The 25,210-nt window shown below is 41.8% G+C and overlaps 1 protein-coding gene across 1 annotated transcript in view; it reads right to left on the bottom strand.

Annotated features, from left to right (window-relative positions):
• Nucleotides 1-25,210, bottom strand: part of NSD2 (nuclear receptor binding SET domain protein 2) — a 504,567-nt gene that overhangs the window by 452,992 nt on the left and 26,365 nt on the right. The window contains exons 3-5 of the mRNA XM_069203845.1: nt 18,642-18,798; nt 8,574-8,740; nt 3,682-4,158 (exon numbers count right to left, since the gene is read on the bottom strand). Of these exons, the coding sequence (XP_069059946.1) occupies nt 3,682-4,158; nt 8,574-8,740; nt 18,642-18,798 (801 nt within the window). The remainder of the gene's footprint in view (nt 1-3,681; nt 4,159-8,573; nt 8,741-18,641; nt 18,799-25,210) is intronic.

Consider the following 25,210-nt stretch of genomic DNA (forward strand, 5'->3'; position numbering starts at 1 on the left):
ACTTCAAAGAAAAGTCTTTGTAGTGCACAAGACCCAGCCTTTCCCTGACCTGGCCCCCAGACACATTTCAGGGGGTCGGAGACAGCTTTGTGTAAGGACAGGCACAGCCCTATTCAGGTGCAAGTGTCATCTCCTCCCACCACTAGCTCAGGAAGACCCATCAGCATAGTGATGGGCTATTAGGATATGAGGGGCACACCTAAGCCCCCTGTGTGTTACTGTCTAGAGTGACTTCACAAACAGCCCAACTGTCATCCTGACCCAGACGTCTATTCAGCAGACAGGCAAAGGCACAAACTGGTTAAGCAAGAAAATACCCACTTTCTAGAAGTGGCATTTTAATCCTACAATGCACAAACCAACTTCACCACAAGATGTATTTTTTAATTGGGAGTTCAGAGACTTCAAACACCATATCTTTATCTGCTCCCAATGGAAAAATACACACTTAAAAACTATTTCAAGACAATTGCCAATTTACCCTATGGGAGAGAGAGACCATGCAATAGTGGAAAACAAATTTAGTAGTATTTCAGTATCAGAACATGTAAAACACAGCAGTACCTGTCCTACCTTTTAAAGACATTGCACCCTGCCCATGGGGCTGCCTTGGACCGACCTTAGGGGTGGCTTACAGTAGTAAAAGGTAAGGTTTGGGCCTGGCAAGAAGGTGCACTTGCCAGGTCTAAATGGCAGCTGATAAGTGCACACCCAAGCACTATAATGGCAGGCCTGAGACATGTTTACAGGGGTACTTATATGTGTGGCACAATCAGTGCTCCAGGCCCACTAGTAGCATTTGATTTACAGGCCCTGGGCACACATGGTGCACTATACTAGAGACCTACTAGTACATTGAAAATGCCAATCATGGATCAACCAATCACCAATACAATTTAGACAGAGAAAATATGCACTTTAGCACTGGTTAGCAGTGGTAAAGTGCCCAGAGTCCTACAGTCAACAAAGACAGGTCAGGAAAAATAGGAGTATTAAGGCAGAATGTTTGGGGATAACCCTGCAAAAAGGGCCAGGTCCAACACAAACCACTGAAATTAATGCTAACATATCAAAGGAGGTGTTAACCCATACACAAACGGCAGTTAAAAATGAAAAAAACATGGAGCCCTTCCAACCCATGTAGAAGCCATATTTAGGACCCTCTAGGCCAGTCACCAACTACACAAATAGAACATCTACTTCCAGGCAGACACCTATCATTTATTTACGTTTAAGCACTTATAGAGCGCTTGATGACCCAAGTGTGTTTGGGTGCTGAATTTGAGACCTGCAATGTACTAATACCAACTGTCCGATGATGGTTACTACAGCCTAACTAACCACCTCATGAATGTTTTCCTGAATAGACATCATCAGAGGTTCCCATTTCCAAAGGAATGACATTACAGACCACAGACGCTGCTACAAAAGAAATGCAGCCTCCTAATTTTGACCTGCTAGACTTCAGCACCAATAAGTGATGCAGAGGCAGATTGTGAAACACACACTGGCAATTCCAAAAGGTAAGTCTAATGAAAGCTGGCCCTCTGCTATGTACAGACATAAAACAAATACAAAGACTATTAACCACCTTGATAACCACAGTCACTGTAAATTTTGAAGATGCCTAGATACTGCAGTCCAGCAGGGCTGCCTCACTAGCACATATACAGCAGCATTTCAGACCAGCTACAGCTAATGGGAAGTGCAGGCTGAAAGCCTATTATTACTGCTTATATAGGCTCGCGAGAGGAGAAAAAAAAATACAAAATACAAAAATAAAAGATTTTTCCTTAAAACCGAGGTGAACATAAGTGGACAATGATTTGGCCACCGGGGCTCTTAATAAAAGTTCCTCACAAATGAACACTTTCCTGGTGAGGGACAATTGTTATGTGTATTTGCAGAGCACACCATCACCTGTGAGGGTAACCTGGTGCTGAGCAGGCGAGCATGTGCCTAGTCTAGGGGAGAGAGAGAGAGGAAGAGAGAGAGAGGAAGAGAGGAAGAGAGAGAGGAAGAGAGAGAGGAAGAGAGGAAGAGGAAGAGAGGAAGGGAGAGAGAGGAAGAGAGAGAGAGAGGGAGAGAGAAAGGGAGAGAGAGGAAGGGAGAGAGAGAGGGAGAGAGAAAGGGAGAGAGAGAGGGAGAGAAAGAAAGGGAGAGAAAGAAAGGGAGAGAAAGAAAGGGAGAGAAAGAAAGGGAGAGAGGGAGAGAAAGAGAGAGAGGGAGGGAGAGGGAGCTGTTTAACTGAAAAGTCAGGACTTCAGCTTCTCGCAGAGCCCAAGAAGCAGTCTCTAATGTGAACTTCCAATTTCCTCAAGGCACCCACCCAAAAGCCATGAGTCGATAACCAACGTGGGCCATCTATCATGTCATCTGACGTGTCAGAAATGTTGAGGTGGGCAGAAAAAAGAAAAGCAACAGAAAAAAAAAAAAAAGCAGATTCAGGCTAGAGCTTTCCTTCTAATCCTGACAAATCTCAGCCTCTACATTCTATGTAAACGGCTGTAGAGAAGTGGAGTAAAACTAAAGCTGCCACACCTCCCCTATGTAAAATATGTAGATCAATAAGACAGCAACCACAACATTACTTCCACTCTGTGGAACAGCCAGAACCAGTCTGGAAAAAGATTAAGATTGTGAACCTGACAATTCAGGTAGTTCACATATGTTTCCATTAGCTTGGCCCCGTAAGGTAGAAGTAAAATTGGTCTATGGTTGAATATAAATTTTACCCAACAAGCAGGTACCTTTGAAGGTGGGCTGGCTAATGCAGAGTAAATGATGCAATTGTATGAAGTGCAGCTGAACACTACAGAGACTTATTCATTCCACCATGCCTAAAAAACAGTCACTAACAACTAATATAAACCTATTTTTCTTTTCTCCAGGAGATCCATGCTGAACAAGGCTTTTTCAAAGATACACCATGAAAAATAAGGTATGCTAAATGATCACCTCATAGGAACAAACAGCAGCTTGGTTCCAACATTATTATACGAAAGCAGCTTTTACAAGGAAAGCTGAGAAAATCGACAACCTGAAGCGAACATGTGCACTACATGAAAAATTCTGACAAACGGTGAACACTAGTCTTCGGGAGAGAATAGTACTGTTAACAAGAGGAATAAACTGAAAGTTCCCAAAAGAATATTCTTTAGAGTAATAAATTGCAAAACTTTCAAAGATATCAGTAAAACAGCATCAACAGTTAACATTCAACTCCAGAAACGTATTTGAGCTCAAAGACGAGTATTCATTTGAATGACAGACCAACTTAATAAAGGAACCCAAAACAACTGAAGCAAAATGCGGCACATTCCTAATGGCAGAAAAGGTATGCATGCCTTAAACAAAAAATGCGTATGCACTGGTAATGCAAGTAGTTCACTATTGTTTATAAGACTCCAAGATGGCTGGTGAGAAGTAAAAGACATTTGCATTTTATGATTGTGAACTTTACTATCAGCTATTCATTCATCATAACTTCACATATTAAAGCGAGTACTGTACACTTTGGTGTTAAAAGTAATACCTACTGTGTCAACCACCTTCAGATATAAACAACCAATGTTCTAGCTTAGCCACACTTCACAGCAAAACAGCTTCTAAATTTTGGGATAAATTCAATCAGCTAAAATTAAGGAAATTAAATGTTATGATTTTAACACATGTACAAACCTCATCTCTGTGCTTCTGACAAAAAACCAAAAACTGAGCAGCAGCACTCTTTCGCCCTCGTGGGGTAACAACTCCAGATTTCTTCTGGTTCACAGGCGAGCCAACATCGCTTCTTGACTCCGTGAGGACAGCTGACTTTTTTGGAGTGCTGCTCTCTGGATCCAAACTGCTATTTTGGCAAACTGAGTCAGGCACTGGTAAGATCTTTCTTCTCTTCTTTGAGACACCAGACTCATTCTCAGAATCTGCACACTCAAAGGTTAGTTCTGAATCAAGGTTTCCATCACATTCTTCTTTAGGTTGCACAGGAAGCCCTACTTCTTTCATTACTCTGGGATTAAGAGTAGGGCGATCATTGATGTAAACAAATGTATACTTCAGTTTTCGCTCTTCCATTGACAATGTAAGTGCTTCTTTTGCCTGCTTGAGACCAGTCTCCCATTGGTCACGCAGCTTTACAGCAATAGGTTTTGAAAGCTAAAAAAAGAAGAAAAAATAAAAAATTTAAAAAAACACCAATTAAAAAAAAATAGGAAGAAAAATAAAAACTCAATTAAACTAAGCTTATAATATTCTTTACAGAAAGAGCCTTTTTACTTGTTTACATCTTATTGTCCTTTAACAGTATACATATATATAGCACTCCTTTCATGACATTTGCATACCACTTTGATTGGCTGGTTGATTTCAGGATGTATGACAGATAGTCATGTAGACTTTACATGTCTTGATGAAGGCTGTGGCCATGCTGGCAGATCTGTGAAATAACATGATTGTATTATTTCCCTCACCCTCCCCCCAACGCTATTTTATAAGCTCAGTGGGGTCCTTGGGGATACCCAAGCCGTCCTCTCTAGCAGGCGTTTTCATCTTTTTGAAACACATACAATGTTAAAATTATTCTGTATAGGTCATGGAGATGGACACATTACTTTAGGCATTTTATCAATATAGGAGCACAGCTGTAATAGAATCTTACTTAACATACCCTGTGCCCATTGTACAGAGTCTGCATGAGGAAAGCTGCTCAATAACCACAGTGAAGCTGGGACAAAGAATATAAACAGTTTTCTAAGGAATCTATTATTCAAAGCAGACCATATACTTACTGCAACCGTGTTGGAATAATGGGAGCCAGATGTCGATTCAGGTTCTTTTGTTTCAGCACAAATATGTTTTATATATGGTTCGCTGTCAATTAATTCCGTCAGAAGCTTTTTCAGACATATGTTTGAACAGTGTGGCAAAGGTATAGTTTCTTACCTGTAACCCCAGTTCTCTCGTATGGGGTATTTCCATGATAGTCCTAAGCGTTGAATATTCCCCGCCAGCCTGCGGGGGACCCAGGAGCACTTTTTCCAATATAACTTCTTAAGTGTCCATGTTCGCCTTACTTCAGAAAGGCCTGCCTAGACACTTAAGAATGTTCCCATGCAGCCTATAGGAAGGGCTACAGTGTTCAAACGTCTTCATTCCTATTGTTTCTTGAAGTAAAAGCATTGAATTGCTTGACAAATGAATGTAATTTCAGAAACATTCCTTCACAAACCTCTTTATATCAGAAAAAAACCCTATGAAGGAGTGCAGAGCAGTGCAGCCCATAGGCTGCCATTAGTAATGAAGAAAAAGGATACTGTGCCATTAAGAACAGCCAGTCCTCCAGTATCCCATCATGCTTAGAGATAGGCAGTTACCTCAGTTCTTTTTTCCGGCACCTGCTGACAGGACCCTGGAGCATTGAGCTCGACCTTTTTAGGTTTTTTTCTTCAATAATATAGAGAAACTTTGAGAAAAGAAAAAAAAAAGACTCAATTCGACGTCTTTTGTCTTTCTCTACTGAAGTTTTCTGACAAGAATTTAAGGCTTTTTTACTCAAAAAATGCCTTCCTAGTTTGACAAATGCCCAAAATGTGGCAGAAAAAAAGGCCAAAACAGATCTTCATGAGGTCTGTATCATTTGTCTGCCTTCCTAACATATTCCTGCCTCCTGCAACATCTGCAAGACATTTTCCAGGTGCACATTACGTGACGGAGAAGATTCGCCTTCAAGGGAGAGCAGAGAGAAGACGTCAAGGAACCAGTGGGACTTCTGAGCGAGGGGAAGGTCAGTCTTCCACCAGGGCTCATACCTCGGCCTCCAGTGGTCGTGGAAGGTCGGAGAGGCGTTATTCAGGGTGAAAACGACATCGGTCCCGGTCAACGTCGAGAAGATAGACTAAGATCGAGAGGAGGTACGGAGCCGACATGCTCGAAGTTGAAGTCTGGTTCGATGTCGTAATGGAGTCGCTGTTAGACGTCAAGGCACTGCACGACGTCGAAGACCCCAAGACGCACGACATCGAGAAGCAGATCGGCGTCAACAGGTAAAAACGTAGACGTCATGGGTTCCCCAAATCTTTTTTTGGCTAAACATCAATTCGTTGACGAAACATGAGAATAACTCATGAAGCAAAATAACAATGAAAAGCATCACATCTTGATACAATTTCCATGTAGATAGCAAAACTAAAATCTTATCCCAAAATGAGAGGACTAACCTTTTGCTGACCACATCTCAAAGGCTTCAAATGCTATGCGAAGGTCGGAAAGATCCATTTTGATGGTTAGAAGTGCTTAAACTCCAGGATTTAGCAGAAGTCAGTCCTGCATTTCTACAAGGCTAAATCCCTCTGAGGAAAAATATGAGGAAAGATCTGACCCTGTTCTGCAAGGCTGAACTGAGGTACAATGGGATTCAAATGGCTCCTCTCATCAGTGCACATTAAGAGCTCCACCCACTCATTTTTCCTGCTGCATTGCACAGGTTATTGAGGATCACATTTTGCTTCCACTTACCACAGTAAACAGCATGGGCCAATGGACAAGCCAACTTTGTCCTTAGGCTCCTATCTGTAAGAACTACATTCTTCAAAAGCACAATGTAGTTACAGATAGACAAAGTAATACCTTTCAGTGCAAGGTATGTGAGGGTCATTGTGGGCTGTATTTTCTAACTTGATTTTTAAAATATTTTTTCTGTTTTATTTTAAACTTTCCATGAACTCTGCAGCCAGTCATACTGTTGCTGGACTCGCGCTGCTCTTTAGTTAATTCTGTCCTCACTCTTCCCCCACCCTTTTTTTTTTTTTTTTTAGGGTAGGCCTACTGTGGTCTTCCACAAAGTCACACCCGAAACACTTCTTTTCTTCCAAAAATTGCTTTATAAAAGAAGGCATCTCCTAAGACTGCAGCCAAAAAAATATGACTGAGAATTCAAAACTTTGTAGATACTCTATGCAGGCCATTATTCCTGCACTCAGGAGAGGAAATCTTATTTTTCTTGGACAACAATACTCTGGAATGAAGTCTTCTCAAAAACCTTACTACATATCTAGCACAAAACAAGCTAAAATACCATATTGAATTAAAACACACTGTGCCTGTATCTGCTTCCATCAAGACAAATACTATTTTGTATTTAAAACAAACAAAAAATTACAATTCAGGCCTCAGGTGCTAGGTGAGCATTTGCCTTACCCACCCAAATTCTTTTAAACATCATAAAATAATTGATAGATAAGCAATTATCCCTCACTTCCTCATCATATAATCTGCATATGCAGAATCATTCCAGATGAGCCATGCAGACTTAAACCACAGAACACCTGCTGCCTAGGATTCCAATGCCCACTTTGCTACCACCAATAATCAAAAATGCCCGACTCATTCCAACCAAGTGCCAAGACCCAATTTCCTCCTCATGTCATCCTCGTCATTTAACCCCCACACCCTGTTTTCAAAACATATACTACCTACTTAAAAACAGCTACAGCACCAGGCCAAGGTTTCTTTTTCTAGAGAACAGTGTTGTTACTGTTACAGAGTCGAAGTACTGACAACAAACCAGGGAAAACTGGACTCTTATTATACAAGTAACCTCATATCATCAAAATAGATCCAACAAGACTGCATACACGTAATTTTAAAACGTAAGGCAACTCACTGTTCTATCAGTCCATTGCTTCCCCACACACTTTCCAATAGGTTACTCAGAACAATAAAGCCCCTCAAAAAAAAAAAAAAAAAAAAAAAAAATTATAATAACATTCTCAAAAATAATCCAACTTCCTTAAGTATTAGCTAGACAGTTTTAGAAAAACATGTGGGACAGTAATACCCTGGGACTAACATGGACAATTTTGAGGTTCTCTTTACTTTGACCCATCCATTACAATAATGTCTTTAATAAACTGTACTCTGTTTAACTAAATATCAGCAGCTAAATATTGGACGAAGATCACAGATTTCATAGCAGCCAAAAACCTAATTCTACTAATGTAGCTCAATCTGGGCCGGAACAAAGGGTGACAGAACCTACAAATCATTGCTATCGCTGCTCTGTACCTCGGAAGTGCTCTCATAGTCTAGGTACTTCAGCAACCCCACATGATTGGGAGAAACAGAGTTCAGTAGCCTGTAAAGCAAATGACCCAATACATGGACACGTGGCACTTGAGGCAGAAGGGTTACTGGTAGATCTTTTTGGTGGAAGAATGGTCTTACTGGCCACTTTTGGAAATGCATGTAGACTAACCCGGACATGTATGTCAATATTTTCCATACAATATTGAGCATTTTCTTCTAAAGTCATGTGCTCTAAGTCACCAGAATTTAATTTTGGTATTGTTTTAATATTTAGATCCATTTCAATAAACTCGTTTGGAAGTTTCAATTATTGTTTTTTACTTTAATGTTGGTGCTTAAAACCAAACACTATTTTGTCTGAAGAAAAAAAGCTTTGATTGGAGATTGCTAGCAGGGGTAAGCCCAGGTTCTCTCATATTACCTTACAGGGAACTCGAGTGGTCTTTGAAATCACTCCCAAAGACTAAATGATAAACTGGATATCATACCTTTGCTTTCTCAGCTTTAGTAGTAGCCAATTTAACACTTTCTTGGCAAAGTTCATCAAACTGATCCTGTCCTTCAAATGTTACCAGACTCTTCTCAGAGATCCAACCTCTTTCAGGGGCACTTCCAAAAAACTGAACATGGTACTGCCAGGAACTTTTCTTTTGGCCTAAAAAAACAAAAACAATACACTTAAACCATTATTGTCAAACATAACCACTACTTGCAAACCTTGACTGCAGCTAGTCAGCATACCCTGTAGGATAATGGATTACAGTTAAAACTCATTGATCAATCTCAATAATTTTCGTTTATGCATACATTTGGACAAATTAAGATTATACAAAAAATCATTTTCACAATGGAGGTAATTTAAACCAAAACTATAGTGTTGTAACAATGGAGGCATTACAATAGGTAAAGGTCCGCAATTGGTTCTACTAAAAATCGTAGGCCGTATCTGTAGGAAACTGGCTCTGTATATACTATACCAAAGTAAGGTATAGTGTGCACAGAGTCCAGGGGTTCCTAAGAGGCTCGACAGAGGCTGAAATAGATAATAACAACATGCTTAAACGACTCACTGCCAAGTGTTACACTTCCTGCAATGGAAACATGTGAAGCACCTCCACCCAGAGCAGGCTTTGTGCTTGACCCAGTGGGGTTAGAAACAAATTGGCAGGCTGCCACAGACCGGTCAGTCCAAACCAGGGGATTGGGTAAAATACATGGGACTTCTCTAAGATGCCCTCTGTGCATTTTACAATAAATCCAACACTGGAATCAGAATTTCATACCAAACTTCCCAGCCTTCAATGAAGCCATCAAGAAGCTGTGGAGTTCGTAATGACAAAATCCCAGCCCATGTACTCAATATGGCTACACTGCACATGCAATGTTTAAGAATGGACTTGGACACTGTGGGGAGGGAATATTGCTTACGCACCTATCCCTTCATCTGTGGTATAGTGCACCCTATAAAGAGATGAGAGCGTGAGCAAGCAAAAGACCCAACATAACTGTTCCTCCATTGGGTTTTATTTGGTTTCCACAAATATCACTTGAGGGAAGATGCCCAACCAAGGCACACAAAAGGCTTAGGAATGCAGTATAAACAAAATAACTACTAAAGAAAAAAGTGTACAGTAAAAGTTAGTAACATTAAATTACACCATTGGATATAAACTTTGCTTTCTTCAATGGGTGGTTAGATTTTGCATAGCTTCACCACAGCTGGTCAATAAGATTAACGTTATTTACCTGGTTGCCTTATCTACTAAATTCCTCATCTCACGAATACCTGCCCCAGGCATCAGACTGGATCAGCAAGTTTTTCAACAACTATTATGTGGCACCATCAAAAAGTTGGCTCAGGAACCTTCTGGTTGTCATATCAGACTAATAAATGTCATGTCATATCTCGCCCTCTACTCCCCCACACCCTAAAGCCTGAAACTGAACACCATGGAGGACCTCCCTTGTTTTGATGGTTTCGTACAACTATCAGTATGCCACAATATTCTAGTGCCAGAAAAGACAAGCATTTACAAATATAGAGCAGTGGTTCAGTTAACTATTATACCCAAGATTAAGGATTGATTTTTCAAACATCTTAGCTGACGCCACAGTTAGCAGGGTGGTCACATTGTTAGAGCACTCTCAGACTATAAATATAAGCAGAGACCTTATATAATTAGTTATGCTACATTACCTGTTGGGGCTTTGCGACAACAACTGTGCCATGGCTACCTTTTCAAGAAGAAAACTTTCTTTCATAACATAAAACCACTTTCAGTTGACAAACAAGAGCAGATGAGGACAGAGTCACTGTCAACTCTAATCAACCAAGATGTCAAACCCAGGGTTATAGGACAGAAAAGAGTCACTAGGAGCCATGCATACAACATGACCACTGACTGCTTTAGCAGAGGTCGCTCTAGTCTACAAAAGCTTAATAAATTGCATCAATGTTTCAATAAAGGCCAGGAACGGCTGAGAAGTACCAGACTTGAGAATAAATAGGTTTAATCTCCGCTGTGGTTAACAGAAACCCTAAAGTTCTGCAGTCTTACACAGTGTCTTATTAGAATATGTCCACAGAGGAAAGATGTAAGGGTTCATATTTAAAATTAAAAAAAACTAACTCAAATCCTGATTTACTTGCAGCACGGAAGGCATGAGAGATTTCCCAGGGACTCCAGGAATGAGTGAGCGCAAACCACTTTAATATCATCCGGCTGTTAGAATCCATTTTTTAATTGCTTCGTTTCTTTTACACGTGTAAGTTTGAGCTTTTGTTGTCTCTGAACGCACTGTCTATCACATATGTTATCTTATGTATATTTGTTTAAGTAAAATAAGCCTGGTTCCACGCCATAGGTTTGCAGCTGGTTTCTTTCCCTAACTGGGGCACTGTACTCATTATAATTGTGTGTTCAAAATAACTAACTGACCTCGGCTGTGGTATTTTGGGGAGGGAAAGGCTGATATCTATACCTTTGAACCACGTAATCCTTTGAAGGGTCTCAAGAATGTGGGGAGTTAGGCAGCTGCAGAGGGGAGGCAAGGACAAAGCTGGGAATGGAACCGGTGTGTGGAAACTGATTAACTCCTTAAAATATCTGTATGACGTATATCATTATTTACACATTTTATGTATCCTTTGATGTATGAGTATAAATATCACTGTTAAACGCTTTATGCTAGCACACTTTACTTCGGGCCTGGGATGCCAGTGGTAAACCTGTCCTCTTTGCTGCAGCAAAAATAAACAGACCTTTGGTCATTGATTTTTCACTCCGGCTCTCCGTGTCAAAAATTCCTTTGTAAATGCATTTGTAAGTATCTGCAAATATGTGCATTTGACACGGCCATAATTATGGCAGCAGAGGTACCAAACGGAGCCAAGTGGCTGGGACTCTAGTCCAGATTCAAAGCACGAGACAACTCACCAAACAGCTAAAATGTCTGTTCAAATCCAACATCTGAAACAGCCAATAACCAGAGCATAAAGTAACAGTCCTGCGCAATCATGGGCATAAATATCAAAAAGTCTGACAAGGCATTTTTGACAGAGTGAAAAAAAAAAAAAGTATGGTGTAAGGGTGGGACGTCCACCTGCAAAGTATTCTAGTGCTGGGGTAATGTAGGAAAGTGCCACTGTTGGCATGGTTACCACCTCCCCCCACCCCACTTTTTGCCTAGTGTTGATGCCAACTTTGATTGAAAGTGTGCTGAGATCCTGCTAACCAGGCCCCAGCACCAGTGTTCTTTCCCAAAAACTGTACCTTTGTTCCACAACTGGCCCACCCCGGGAGCACAGTTAAGTCCCTTGTAAAAGGTACCCATGGTACCAAGGGCCATGTGGCAAGGGAAGGTCCCTAAGGGCTGTAGCCTGTATTATGCCACCCTGGGGGGACCCCTCACCAAGCACATGTCCACTGCCTTGCAGCTTGTGTGTGCTGGTGGGGCGAAAAAGGCAACGTCGACATGGCACCCCTCTCGGGGTGCTATGCCCACAAATCACTGCCTGTGGCATACGTACGTCACCCCTCTAGCAGGCCTTACAGCCCTAAGGCATAGTGCACTACACCAAAGGTGAGGGCATAGCTGCATGAGCAATATGCCTCTACAGTATTCAAGTCTATTCTTAGACATTGTAATTGCAGTGTGGCCATATTGAGTATATGGTCTGGGAGTTTGTCATTAGGACCCCCAAAGAGCCATAACAGCTTCACTGAATAAAGGGAAGTTTGGTATCAAACTTCTCAGCACAATAAACCCACCAGTGATGCCAGTGTGGGATTTACTGAAAAATGAAAACAGAGGGCATGTGCCAGCCTGCCACTTTCAGGCCAGTCTCTGACTACATGGGGTGAGGGCCTTTGTGCACTCTGTGGTCAAAAACAAAGCCTGTCCTGGTTCGAGGTGCTTCACACCTCACTCCTACAGAAACTAACACCTGGTGGTGAGCCTCAAAGGCTCAAGCCTCAGGTCACAGTGCCCCAGGGAACTCCAGCTAGTAGAGCGAGCTGCCCGCCCCCCAGACAAAGCTCCACTTTTGGCAGCAAGTCCGGCGGGAAAACAGGGAGGAGTGACCACCCCAACCAGGACCATCCCTAAGGTGTCCAGAGCTGAGGTGACCCCCCAACCCCCTCTCTGGTGAATCCTCCATCTCCATAGCATTAGGTTTCTGCCCACCCTCCCCAAAGGGAGTGGGCACAAGTAGGGTGTAGCCACCCTCCGGGACAGTAGCTATTGGCTACTGCCCTCTGACCCCTAAAACTAGGATTTAAGGGCCTCCCGGAACCCAGCTTACCAGATTTCTGGCAACCTACCAGAAGAAGGACTGCACAGCTGAAACCCCCGGTAGAGAGGAAGGAAGACCACAAGTGGCCGGTCTCCTGCTTCAAAGAACCTGCAAAATAACAGCGACATGTCCAGCAGGACCAGCGACCTCGGCCAAGCTCCAGGGGGCTGCCCTGCACTCAGAAGGATGAAGAACTCCCGTGGACAGTGGCCCTGTCCAAAGAAGAAACAACAACCAAGGACTCCCACCTCCCTCCAGATGTGCAAGTCCTAGCCACTCCACACTCGCCACCCACGGCTCGTGTCCAGGTGGCCCAACCAACTAGAGAGGATCCCCAGGCGATTCTGAGCAAGTGCCCACCCTGGGTTGACCTCCCCCACCACGATGACACCTGCAGAGGGAATCACGAGGCATCCATCCTCCCCACCCCCACCACAAACGCTCCAGACGAATATATCCAATGCCAAAGGACCCACTGCACCCTCAGCCCTTGGAGAAACCGACACCTGGTGAAGCCACGTTCAGCAGGCAGCCCTCCTCCCTGTCCAACCAGTGTTGTGCCCGAGAAACCCTCCATGGACCTCGCCTGCAGTCTCTGAGTGACAAGTGGTGTCCCCTCATAGACCAGCATTGGAAACCAGATTTCCTGTTTGCACCCAGCCGCACCTGTGCCGCTGATGGTGTGTGTTTGGTGCCCCCTGCCCTGTCCGCCCTCTCCCCCAACAGGGCTCCTCTAATCCCCCCCAGGTCATTTCTCCAAGTCTCAGGTACATACCTGCAAGCAGACCGGATTCAGAGTACTCCTCCGTCTCCATAGGAGCCCATGTTAAAATTGCTCATCTTTGACCTCTGCACACGGCCGGCCCCATGTTACTGGTGGTGTGTGTTTGGGGTTCACTTGAACCCCAAACAGTGGACTTCCTAAAACCCAAAGACTGAAACTAAGTGTTGTACTTACCTGTAAAACGATCTAACATTTCTTCCCCGAGGAACTGTTTCTGAAAATTGCACTGTGCCCATTTTTAAAACAGTTTATTGCCAATATTTAAAAAACTGTATAACTTATCGATTTCAAAGTACTGTTGATACATGTGTGAAATACACATCTATTGAAGTACTTAGCTGCAACTTGAATCTTGTGGTTGTAAAAATAAATGAAGAAAATATATTTTTGCTACATAAAAACCATTGGTCGGGAGTTAAGTCATTGAGTGTGTTGTTCTTCTATTGTCTGTGCGTGTACAACAAATGCTTTGCACTACCCTTTGATAAGCCTAACTGCTTGACCACACTACCACAAAAGAGAGCATTAGTATTATCTACTTCAGCCTCTGCTAAGACTCAGGGGAACCTCTGGACTGTGCACACTATCGCATTTTGATACAGTATATACAGAGCCAGCTTCCTCCAGGTGAGAACTGCCATCAGAGGTGCATACACATCCTTAGCGCCCAAAGCTACACACGAGGGAGCCACAGGGGACTGAAGCCTCACCAAAAAAAACTTAGATCAAGAGCAGCACCTGAGCTGGGTCAGCACCAGGCATAGGGGGGGTCTACCAAACCAGGGAGGTCACAGGTCTAAGGGGGCATGGAGGTCTGAGGCAAGCAGTAAAGAATGACAAAGATCTGAACTGCTGGACTGCTCTCTGCTGTTTGTGGTCCATTGCAGATGTATAGTGCAACCACTAGAACATGAAAAAACAAAGACCCTATGCAATCACGGTCCACAATAAACCAGAACTGTGGCTTAAGTATGGTTATGATGTCTGGACAGACACCAACAAAAGCGCTCAAGAGGCCAGTAATGTATCTATAGCACTGGCTTTTTTTTTTATTTTATTTTTTATTAATATAAACAGAAGAACTTTACAGAGCATATTGGATCTGGGAAGGACAAGGATAACGTGAACTGGCATCAGCACTGAATGGTGTCATGTGGCTGTCATCTGGGCGGTACCACAGTGTAACGAGTCATGGGACCAACCTGCTAGCAAACAAGAACCACTGCAAAAGTTCCGGATTTAGGATGGCACCTGAGGGGCATTTATGAGGTGAGGAATCTGTAGATAAGAATAACTATCAAACAAATCTTATGCTTGCTGAAAGATTGGTGGTCTGACACTAGGATCTAACAAAACAAAGTTTGCAATAAACTGGTATCATGTGTATTTTTCTACTAAAACATTGATAAAGTAAACTCAAAGTTTGGGCTTGTCTATATTACTAGAAACCTGCTGGTAGAAAAAATATTTTGATACTATATACCCCTACTGACATGTTCTGTGCATTTTAGTGTAAAGTTGATTTTGTAAAGATCAAAAAACATTAAGGCTTTTGTTTAATAGTCGCCAAGGAACAAAATTATTCACTGTCATGTGAGACATAATTGGCTAGGAGAATCAATAGTCTGAGATAGCCGTCTTCTACTCTGCTTTGGTAACCCAGTCTCAGCAAAAAGACATATGATGCTAATAGGTTCTCATTTGAAACACTAGCCAAAGGAATCACATGAACGCAGGTCATTTTGAAGCCTAGGATTCTCTGTAACAAGCACAAGGAAGTTTGAGAATTCAAAATGAGGCAAATTCATTTTAGTATCAGAGCCTGCATTAGCTCAGAGAGACTATAGCCCATTCCATGAGAAGGGTTGAAAAGAAGATTTACCTATCCCTTTCAGAGGGAAGGATAAAAATGTACTCTTTGCAGACATAGAATAGAGGCCATAGAGTACAAATACAGTACGTAGTGGAAAGGGAGGCACTTGTAAGGGTACTTTTGACCTCATATAAAAAGTTGCCTCCATAACTCCAACCAAAGCAGCCGAATTATAAAAAAAATCTATTGGAGAACGTTTTTCAGGTACTAGATGTTCAAGATATGTATGATGCACGCGGCTATTTTAAGAACAGCAAAACTAAAACCTTATCCCAAGATGGGGAGGACTAACCTTTTACTGTCCACATCCCAAAATGTTCTAAATGATTTGCAAAGGTCAGAAAGAACCTTTTTGATGGTTAGCAGTGATTAAACTCAAGGATTTAGCAGAAGTGAGTCTTGCGTTTCTCCAAGGCTACAACCATCAGAGAAAAAAATACAATGAGATCTGACCCTGTTATGCAAGGCTGAACTAAGGGACAATGGAATTCCATTGTTTCCCCTTGCCAGTGCACACCATCTTCAGAACCAGCTGCATCATTTAATATGCCATCACAGAGAGGGCCTTTTCCATCTACTATACACTGTGGGTCTGGAACAACATCCTAGTATCCTTCATGACCGCCTCAACATTGCTCCAACTTAGATAAGAGTTTAAGATGCGCCTTTTTAAAGAACAGCACATCTCAATGCATTAACAATCCACAAACCAGCTACCACTCCCATAACTCTAAGTTAGACTTGGACCATGTACAGGGCTCTGTTGCTTATTGGCTAGATTCATGGTACAGAAACACCAAGTACAAACATGTGGTAACGTAAGCCTGTGAATGGTCACTTGATCTTATCATTATGTTTAATATTCTTACACAGGATTTATTACTCACCAGTTATTTTAAACAAAAAGCTAGACAAAACAGATAGTTGGCCAAAATGTATGCAATCATGTGCAGACTTTATCCAGCAAGCGTGGAACTGCCCTACAGTCTCTGGCTTTTAGAATCATGTCATTAGGGCCATTCAAAAGATTATCCAGGTAGCTACTGACATCATCCCAATCATGGCCTTGTTGTGATAAATTGAATAAATCCAAAAAGAAATTATCATTAATGGTATTAGCAAAAAGACGTACAGCCTTTAACCCAGAGGTCAACCTCTAACACAGCTTTTTGTTATGAATCTGCTGTAATATACTCTTAACACCACTTAGTGGATCTAGTGCAAAGGTTTTTTTGGGTCCTGTGAGCAGCTAATAAGCATTAGCTCAAAAAACATCAATTAGTAACCACAGTTTAAAACATCCAATAAATATAGCTCTTTGTGGAGGAGAAATACATTATTTGCCAGTTTCTGAACAACATCTTTGCTGTTCTGCTGTGTTTGGAGGGAGGGGCTTTGAAAATGTTTCAGTTTTGAAGTATTGTTTTCAGATTTTAACATGATTACACTGTGAAAGCCTAGAGATGACTTGGGGAAAGAGTAGTGGTTTAACTTCATTCTTGGTTCTACCATACAATAATACATTTATATAGAACAGATGGTGGTAGGGATGCAGACTTTCTGCCTTTAGAACAGTAGAGACAACAGGCGAAGCATGGAGAGAATAATTAAGTACAAAATTAAGTCCCTCAACAGGTACGCACCATATTCCATTAAAAGGTATGGACAGTGCAATTTAAGGTTAGGTACTGGTTAAGATGGCGAATCAAAAGCTAGCATTGCCTTTTGCAGGATTTCAGGGACTTGTTTTGTCTGAAGAAGTTAATCATCCTCTGAGCAAGTACCAAGTATCAACATTTCCCTTTTTTTCTAAAAGGCCATCTCCCCTTAAACAGCGGGTGGCTTTACAAGTTGAGAAACAAAAACTCAAGAGCTTGACACAAAGTTGGGTTCCCTTTAGCGTAACTTAGATTTGCTTAGTTAAAATAACCAAGAAGAAAAAAAAAAATCACACCAAGCGTTCGTTATCCCAGATCTGCTTATCAGTACGTCAGAAGACTACATGAGAGATGGAGCAAACTCTCTGTTAACAGAGAGGTTAGTCTTGTACTCTAGTCAAGGAAGATGGCCAGCATTTACTCGAAATGCTGTCAAACAATAAAAAATAACTAAGCAGGAGAAGAGACAAGGTAACCCATCATCGAAGGTAGTGCAACCTGAATAGCAAGAATTACCATGTATACACATCGCTCCATGAAGGGGTGCGGATGTACTTCAAAAGGTGGTAGGATGAAATGTTTGCCTTTGTCATTATAATGACAAGTAAGAACAATGCATTTTGTGACCACTTATCGTAATTCTGTTCTGTAAAAGTTGAATAAAAAGATTTTATTTAAAAAAAAAAGATAACCCATCATCCTTTCTCTAGCGTTTGAGATGCACAGAAAATGGAGCACCCCAGGATTATTATGATACTGCCTCCAATACTGTAGTGAGAAAGCTCTTTCTTTGTGAGACTTGCATAGTCTCACATGAGGTTTGTACTATTTTGGTCAAATGAGTTTTGTCAAATCTGTGCAGCTACGGTGAATTCAAAAATGAATGCTGCTATCAATAGCAATGCACCAGTACCCTTTAGGACTATACCTTTAACTCATAAAGATGTCAAAGAGCCTATCTGAAGGTTAGCTAATTTAGAGTGTTCAATGGATGATCAATGGTGTTAGCTAAGCACACTCCTTGGTAGTGATCAACTTTCCTTATAAGATTTTATTAGGAATCGGAGATTTCACACCAAGATGTGCAAGTAGGTCCAACAGGGAAAGTGTTGTCTTTTAATGGTGGCTTAATGGTGGTGAGTTGGCCGCACCACCCACTGAATATTACCAGGTTTGTCGCTGGTGTTTGTTAAGCTACAGTACAACCAGTTTTGTAGCATGCTAATCTGGTGAAAACAGACAGATCAACTAATACTGAAAATCATGAGCCATACGAGCTTTAAAAAGAAAAAAAAAACAATTCAATATAAACACATGCAATCTTCTCTGAATTGTTACTGGTATCTTGAGCAACACCATGGAACTTATCAGAGAAACAAAAAGGGCTACTGAATACCAAGGATATAACATTGTCTGGAAGTAGAAATACTTGTATATTATACCAACCTTTCAGTTTGGTGTGTCTTTCAAGAACGGGATCAATGGAAACCATGCAAGGCCACCACGGGTAACCAGAAATTTTGGCCCAAACTACATCTCCAACGCTATACTTCACAAGAGGTTCCACTTCACCATCTAGAGACTTCTCCATCTCCACAGAAGCCTTTAAAATTAAAAAGAAAAAATATGAAAACTTGTTGCACTGACTGGTTTACCATTCATTGACATGCCGTAAAAGAATAGAAAGTAACGTGAAAACTGCCACTGTGATGTTTCCAGTATACTTAATCCTTGTTCTTTCCCCTTCACTGGCTAGAAATTACCCACAGCAGGATTAGACAAAGCTTCCCCATAAGGAAGGAAAACTACCTGCGCATGCTTAAACCCTGCTCCCAAGGGATATGTTATCAGTGAATGTTAGCCAGTGCCTAGATGTTCTTTCCCAAATGTTGTTCTCCGTGGGGGTAACAGGATGTTTCTTTTTGCAATTTTAAATAAAGCAGACTATTCATCTAGCAAAACTGGCTTTCACTAGCTTACTGCCTGGAGTTAGTTAAGTATTTCCAAATGGTTGGACATACAAGAGAAACTTGCCCTTCTCAGATAAAATCACAAGGCTCTTGAAAACAATTAAGTAAAGTTTGCTCACATAGAATCCATCTTGTGAGACATTTTCCCTTATTTCGTTTCTTAGTTAAATTCAGTTATGAATGATGGCATGTAATGATAAATCGAATGGACAAATGTTTCAATGGTTTCCGCGCTTGCTAAGAAAATGAATAATGAAAGATGAATACATTTACCTAAATAAGGAAACAAATGTAAAATTGAAAATTTGTAAATGTTTGATGAAAGAAAACATTTGGAATTGGAGGTTAAAAAACGAAATCTTCAGATTGACTCGGAGCAGTGCAATTGCATCCAAATTAATATCAAAAGGACAATGGCCGGCCTCTAATGAATTTAGAAAATTCAACAATCTTATTAAAATTTATAATTTTTTTGTATTTGTTTATTAAATAAAACATTGAATCGTTTGTGTATTTGTTCAATGAATGTTTGTTTCTGTATTTTTGTGTATCGTTTTTCCAGTTCAAAATATTGAAATTGCTTAAGCAGACTCTCTTGCTTCCAATAATGGAGTTTGGGGTCCGTGAATATCAATGATTCAGCGTGGGTGACAGGGTCCCCAGATTTAAACAATGAATACATCAAAAGTTTAAGAAATACTGTTTTAGTCTATAAGGTGGTGTGGCGATTTAAAAAAAAGAAATAAAAATCGCAAATCCATTCTTGCGTACGAAATTCCAACTAAGGCAGTTGGCAGCCCAAACTAGATATTACGATTAAAAAATGGCTCAAATTGTTAGCGCACAAAAGGTAAACTAGGTTTAAGCACCATTTGGGGAGGAAATAAGCCATATTAATGACAATTCAAAGTCTCAATTCAAAGTATAACAGGAGATCCATTTAAATTGATCTCAACTGTCAAAAGGTAGTGTTTAAAAACACGAATATGCCTTCATCAGCCCAAGAGCTAGAAAAGAAAAGAAGTTGTTCACCGTCAATAAGGTTTTGTGGTAGTGATCCTTTGGATCACAACCACAGAGTACTTACCAGACCATCCTTCCCTACGTACCAGGCAGGATCCTCATTTTTTGAATAGCATTTTACAGGCATTTTAAAGCAGAGGCACATCATTGTCACCACCGCCTCGCAGCTCCACTAGAAAGGACAAGATAACAGCACATAAGGCAGCATGTGTGCCTGATGTCCGTTCCATCAATCTTTCACAGCTTCAAGGACATGGATGACTGATCATGTAATGAATACCATAACACAAAACCCATCAAGCCTGTAAAATAGATGGGCTTAAGTAATCTATGTGAATAATACCAATGAGACGCAGCATTTAGAAGGTTAAGCAACGTGTTTTTCAAATAGATATAAACAATTATCTCAGATTACTTGAATAAGCCAAAAGCCATGCACAAAAACTAGCACTGGCAAACCCAAATGTTCTGGTGCTGAAAAACAGCCTTTTGGTTTTGTCAGTGCTTGTTTTGTCATGGTTTTTGTAAAATTATTTTTGAAGAGATGCCCGTGCATTCACCAACATATATACATATGCACTTTGATGAATCTTCACAAAACTTCCCAAAAAAAGACATCCACCTCTGCACCTTCCCAGAAAGCTTCAGAGTGACCTGTCAAGCAGATTCAAACATAAATAATAAAAAAAATAATAATAAAAAAAAAAAAAGGGGGAGGGTTGGAAGGTGGAAAGGTTTGTTCCCAAAGAACAAGTTACTTATCTTCTGTAACATTTTCAGGTGGATACTGTAGCTACCGATTGATTCCTCACCTTATGAATTCTCCCAATGCGCCAGCATTCAATGGAAATTTTCTTCCTAGCGAATCACGTCAACTAGGACGTCATAATAGCATGGCTCCGCACGTGACTTCGTCTGATGTCATCGGAGGCATAAGAATTCCTTGCTGCCGTCAGTTTCACCCTTTTTTACTGTGCCTTCAAGGCAAACAGGTGAATACCAACATATATATATGCACATATATATACATACACATACATACATACACACAAATATTTAACCCCTTCCCCGCCATGGACGTAATGGTTAAGTTCGGTGGTGCAGTGCGTAGGCGCCACGGACGTAACCATTAAGTCCTGTTATAGGCCCTCAGGGGAATCGCTTCCCCCGTCCCCGCACCCCACCACCCCCACCCCAGTGATGTTGGATGACCAGCATGACCCGAGGAGAAACTGATACTTTTCTCCTTGGTACGGGGGGGCAGGGGAGACAGAGGCATGAAAAGGGAAGGGAGGGTTTTTCCTTCCCTTTACATGTCTCTGAAGTCGCACTGCAGGAATGCCCACTAGACACCAAGGACTTTGTTTACTTTAGGTAAACAAAGAATGGGAGCAGCCCTTCGGGCAAGGGTCACTCCCCAAGGGGGGCAATTTATTATTCAGCCATTTCTATGCCCGTCTATATTAATTAGGCCGATCTGCCTGGGGGGTGGGGGTTAGAAGCTATTAGGAACAAGGAATATATATATTTTTTCTATATTGATAAGGGGAGCGACCCCTTGGGCAAGGGTCGCTCCAACGCGGTTACATTTTTTTTTTCTAAAGGGCATTTTCTGCCCCTCACCCATATTAAGTCGATCTACCCCACCGGCAGGAGGGGGGAGGGGGGGGGGGGGAAGGGTCGGGGGCAGAAGCTACTAGACACCAGGGATTTTTTTTCCTCCCATTTATATTGATAAGGGGACAACCCCGTACGGAAGGGTCGCTCCACAGGGGGCTTTTTTTTTTATTAGACCTAATAATAAATTTTAAAAATGCCCCCTGGGGAGCGACCCTTGTCTACTTCCAAACTGCTCTTTTGGACCAGCTTTGGTTCCCCCTCAATTTCAACTGTTTTTGGCTCTTCCCTGTCACAGGCACTCGGCCCACCTACACAAGTGAGGTATCATTTTTACCAGGAGACCGAGGGGAACGTTGGGTGTTAGGAAATTTGTCCCGGTGCAGTGATCCCACACAGAAATGTGGGAAAATGTTTTTTTTTTTTTTTTAGCTATATTTGAGGTTTGCTGAGGACTCCCTTGGGTGTCTAGTTTTCAGAAATGTTTGGGTTTTGTAGGTTTCTCTATATGGCTGCTGAGCCCAGTACCAAAAATGCAGATTCTCTCCACCCCCCTCTCCTATCACCCCATTCCTCTCTCACTCCCCCCCCCTCCATGTTTAGTATTTGATAATTTTGAGGCTTGCAAAGGATTCTGGGTAACAGAACCTGGTGAGAGCCCCCATGTCACCCTATATAGGATTCCCCTAGGTGTATAGTTTTCAAAAGTGTATAGGTTTGGTTGGTTTCCCTAGGTGCCGGCTGAGCTAGAGGCCAAAACCTACAGCCAGGCACTTTGCAAAAAAACACGTCCATGTTGCATTTCCTGACGCGGGCATTAGGCCTATTAACGCAAGTGAAATACCATTTATCATCGGGAGATTTGGGGGAGCACAGAATAGCAAAGCAAGTGTTATTGCCCCTGGTCTTTCTCTACATTTTTAACTTCCATACGTAAGACAGTGTGTAAAAGATGTCTATTTGAGAAATGCCCTCTAATTCATATGCAGAGATGTGCAAATAACCACTGCTACTCAACACCTTATCTTGTGCCCATATTGGAAATACAAAGGTTTTCTTGATACTTATTTTTCACTCTTTATATTTCAGCAAATTAATTGCTGTATACCCAGTATAGAATACAAACCCATTGCAAGGTGCAGCTCATTTATTGGCTCTGGGTACCGTAGGGTCCTTGATGAACCTACAATCCCTATATATCCCCACAATCAGAAGAGTCCAGCAGACGTAACACCATATTGCTTTCAAAAATCTGACATGGCAGGAAAAAGTTAGAGTAAAACGTGGAGAAAAATGGCTGTTTTTATATATATATATATATATATATATATATATATATATATATATATACACACACACACACACACACACACATATACATACACATATACATACACATACACATATACATATTTTTTTTATATATTTTTTTTTATCATCATTTCAGCTGTTATTTTCTGAAGGAAAACCTTGTAAGGTCTCTCCAAATGACCCCTTGATGAATTCAGAATTTTGTCTACTTTTCAGCAATGTTTAGCTTTCTGGGATCCAGCACTGGTTTCACACCCATTTCTGTCACTAACTGGAATGACGCTGAAAGCACACAAAAAAAAAAAAATAGTCAAAATGGGGTAGGTCCCAGTAAAATGCCAAAATTGTGTTTTCTGATTCACGGCTGCCAGTTCCTGAAAGCTGGGAAGCTGATTATTTTAGCACCGCAAACCCTTTGTTGATGCCATTTGCAGGGGGGGGGGGGGGAAAACAAGCCTTCTGCATCCCTTCCCCCCCCCCCCCCCAATTTATTTTTTTTAATGAAATTTTTGCGCTGTATTTTGGCTAATATCTGGTCTCCTTCAGGGGAACCCAAAGTCTGGCTACTCTAGAATCCCTATGATATTGGTAAAAAAGGACACAAATTTAGCGTGGGTAGCTTATGTGGACAAAAAGTTATGAGGGTCTAAGCGCGAACTGCCCCAAATACCCCCCCTCCCAAAAAAGGCTTGGCACCTGAGGGGGGAAAAGGCCTGGCAGCGAAGGGGATAAATTACAATAACTGTTTATTTATTTAAACATTTAAAAACAAAAATACACATACTATCTGTGACAATAATTGAGCTCTTAGTTTTACCAGACAGGCAACAGGGAGGCAGGTGGGATTGAAAGGAATCCACAGGTAGCTACTATATCCACCAGAAAAAGGGTTACCAAAGGTAAGTAACTTGTTCTTCTGATCGATACAACTACCTGTGGATTCCTCACCTTATGAATAGAATCCCAAAGCAGTCCAGCACTCTGAGGTGGGTGCCCAACTGGTCAAGTCAAGAAATACTGCAAAACAGAAGGGGCGAAATGGTCATCCTTCCTAACTTCTGAGTCTAAGCAATTATGCTTTGCCAAAGTGTGAAGGGACGCCCAAGTTGCTGCCTTACAAATATCAACAACTGGCACTCCTCTAGCTAGAGCCAAAGTGGCAGACTTAGCCCTGGTGGTATGGGCCCCAATACCCTCAGGAGGAACCTTCTTTGCTCGTGAATAACAAATCTTAATGCAAAGAATGACCCACTTCGAAAGAGTCCTCTTGTGGACGGCTTTGCCCTTCATTAGGCCCACATATCCAATGAAGAGCTGATCATCAGTTCTTAAGTGTCTCGTCCTTTCTATGTAGAAGCTCAGGGCCATTCTCGGATCCAAGCAGTGAAGTCTTTCCTCCTCCTTTGATAGATGGGGAGAAGGGTAGAAGGACAAGAGCGTTATAGACTGTCCCAGATGGAAGGGAGTGACTACCTTAGGAGGGAAAGCCACCTTGGTTCTCAGCCCCACCTTGTCAGCATGAAGGGTAGTAAAAAGGAGGTTTCACACTAAGAGCCTGAAGCTCACTTACACATCTAGATGATGTGATGACTGTTAGAAAAACTGTCTTTAAAACTAAAAGCCTCAACAGGCAAGTATGCATAGGCTCAAACGGTGAACCCATCACAAAAACAGAACTGAGATTGCCCTGTTCAATCTCCAGGCATGTAGGTGCAGGATCTTGCGGGGTGGGGGGGTGTAGAAACTGCCCCTGGGACTGCGAGAGGAGGTCTACCCTGTGAGGGAGACGAAGCGGAGGGCACAGTGAGAGTTGAAGGTCTGCGTACCACACCCTTCTTGGCCAATCCGGGGCCATTATTATGACTTGGGCCCGAGCTTGGCGAATCTTCCTCAGAACTAGAGGAATCAAGGGTATGGGAGGAAACGCGTAAATCAGTTGGTCGCACCAGGACAGCTGAAACGTGTCCAACACCCCCTGCACCTTATACTGGAGGCTGCAGAACAACAGGCATTCTCACGAGTGGCAAACAGTTCTACCTGAGGAGCTCACTGCAACCGGAAGACATGAAGAACCACATCCAGATGGAGACGTTA

This window comes from Pleurodeles waltl, chromosome 1_2 (genome assembly GCF_031143425.1).
Source record: "Pleurodeles waltl isolate 20211129_DDA chromosome 1_2, aPleWal1.hap1.20221129, whole genome shotgun sequence".
Taxonomy (NCBI): domain Eukaryota; kingdom Metazoa; phylum Chordata; class Amphibia; order Caudata; family Salamandridae; genus Pleurodeles; species Pleurodeles waltl.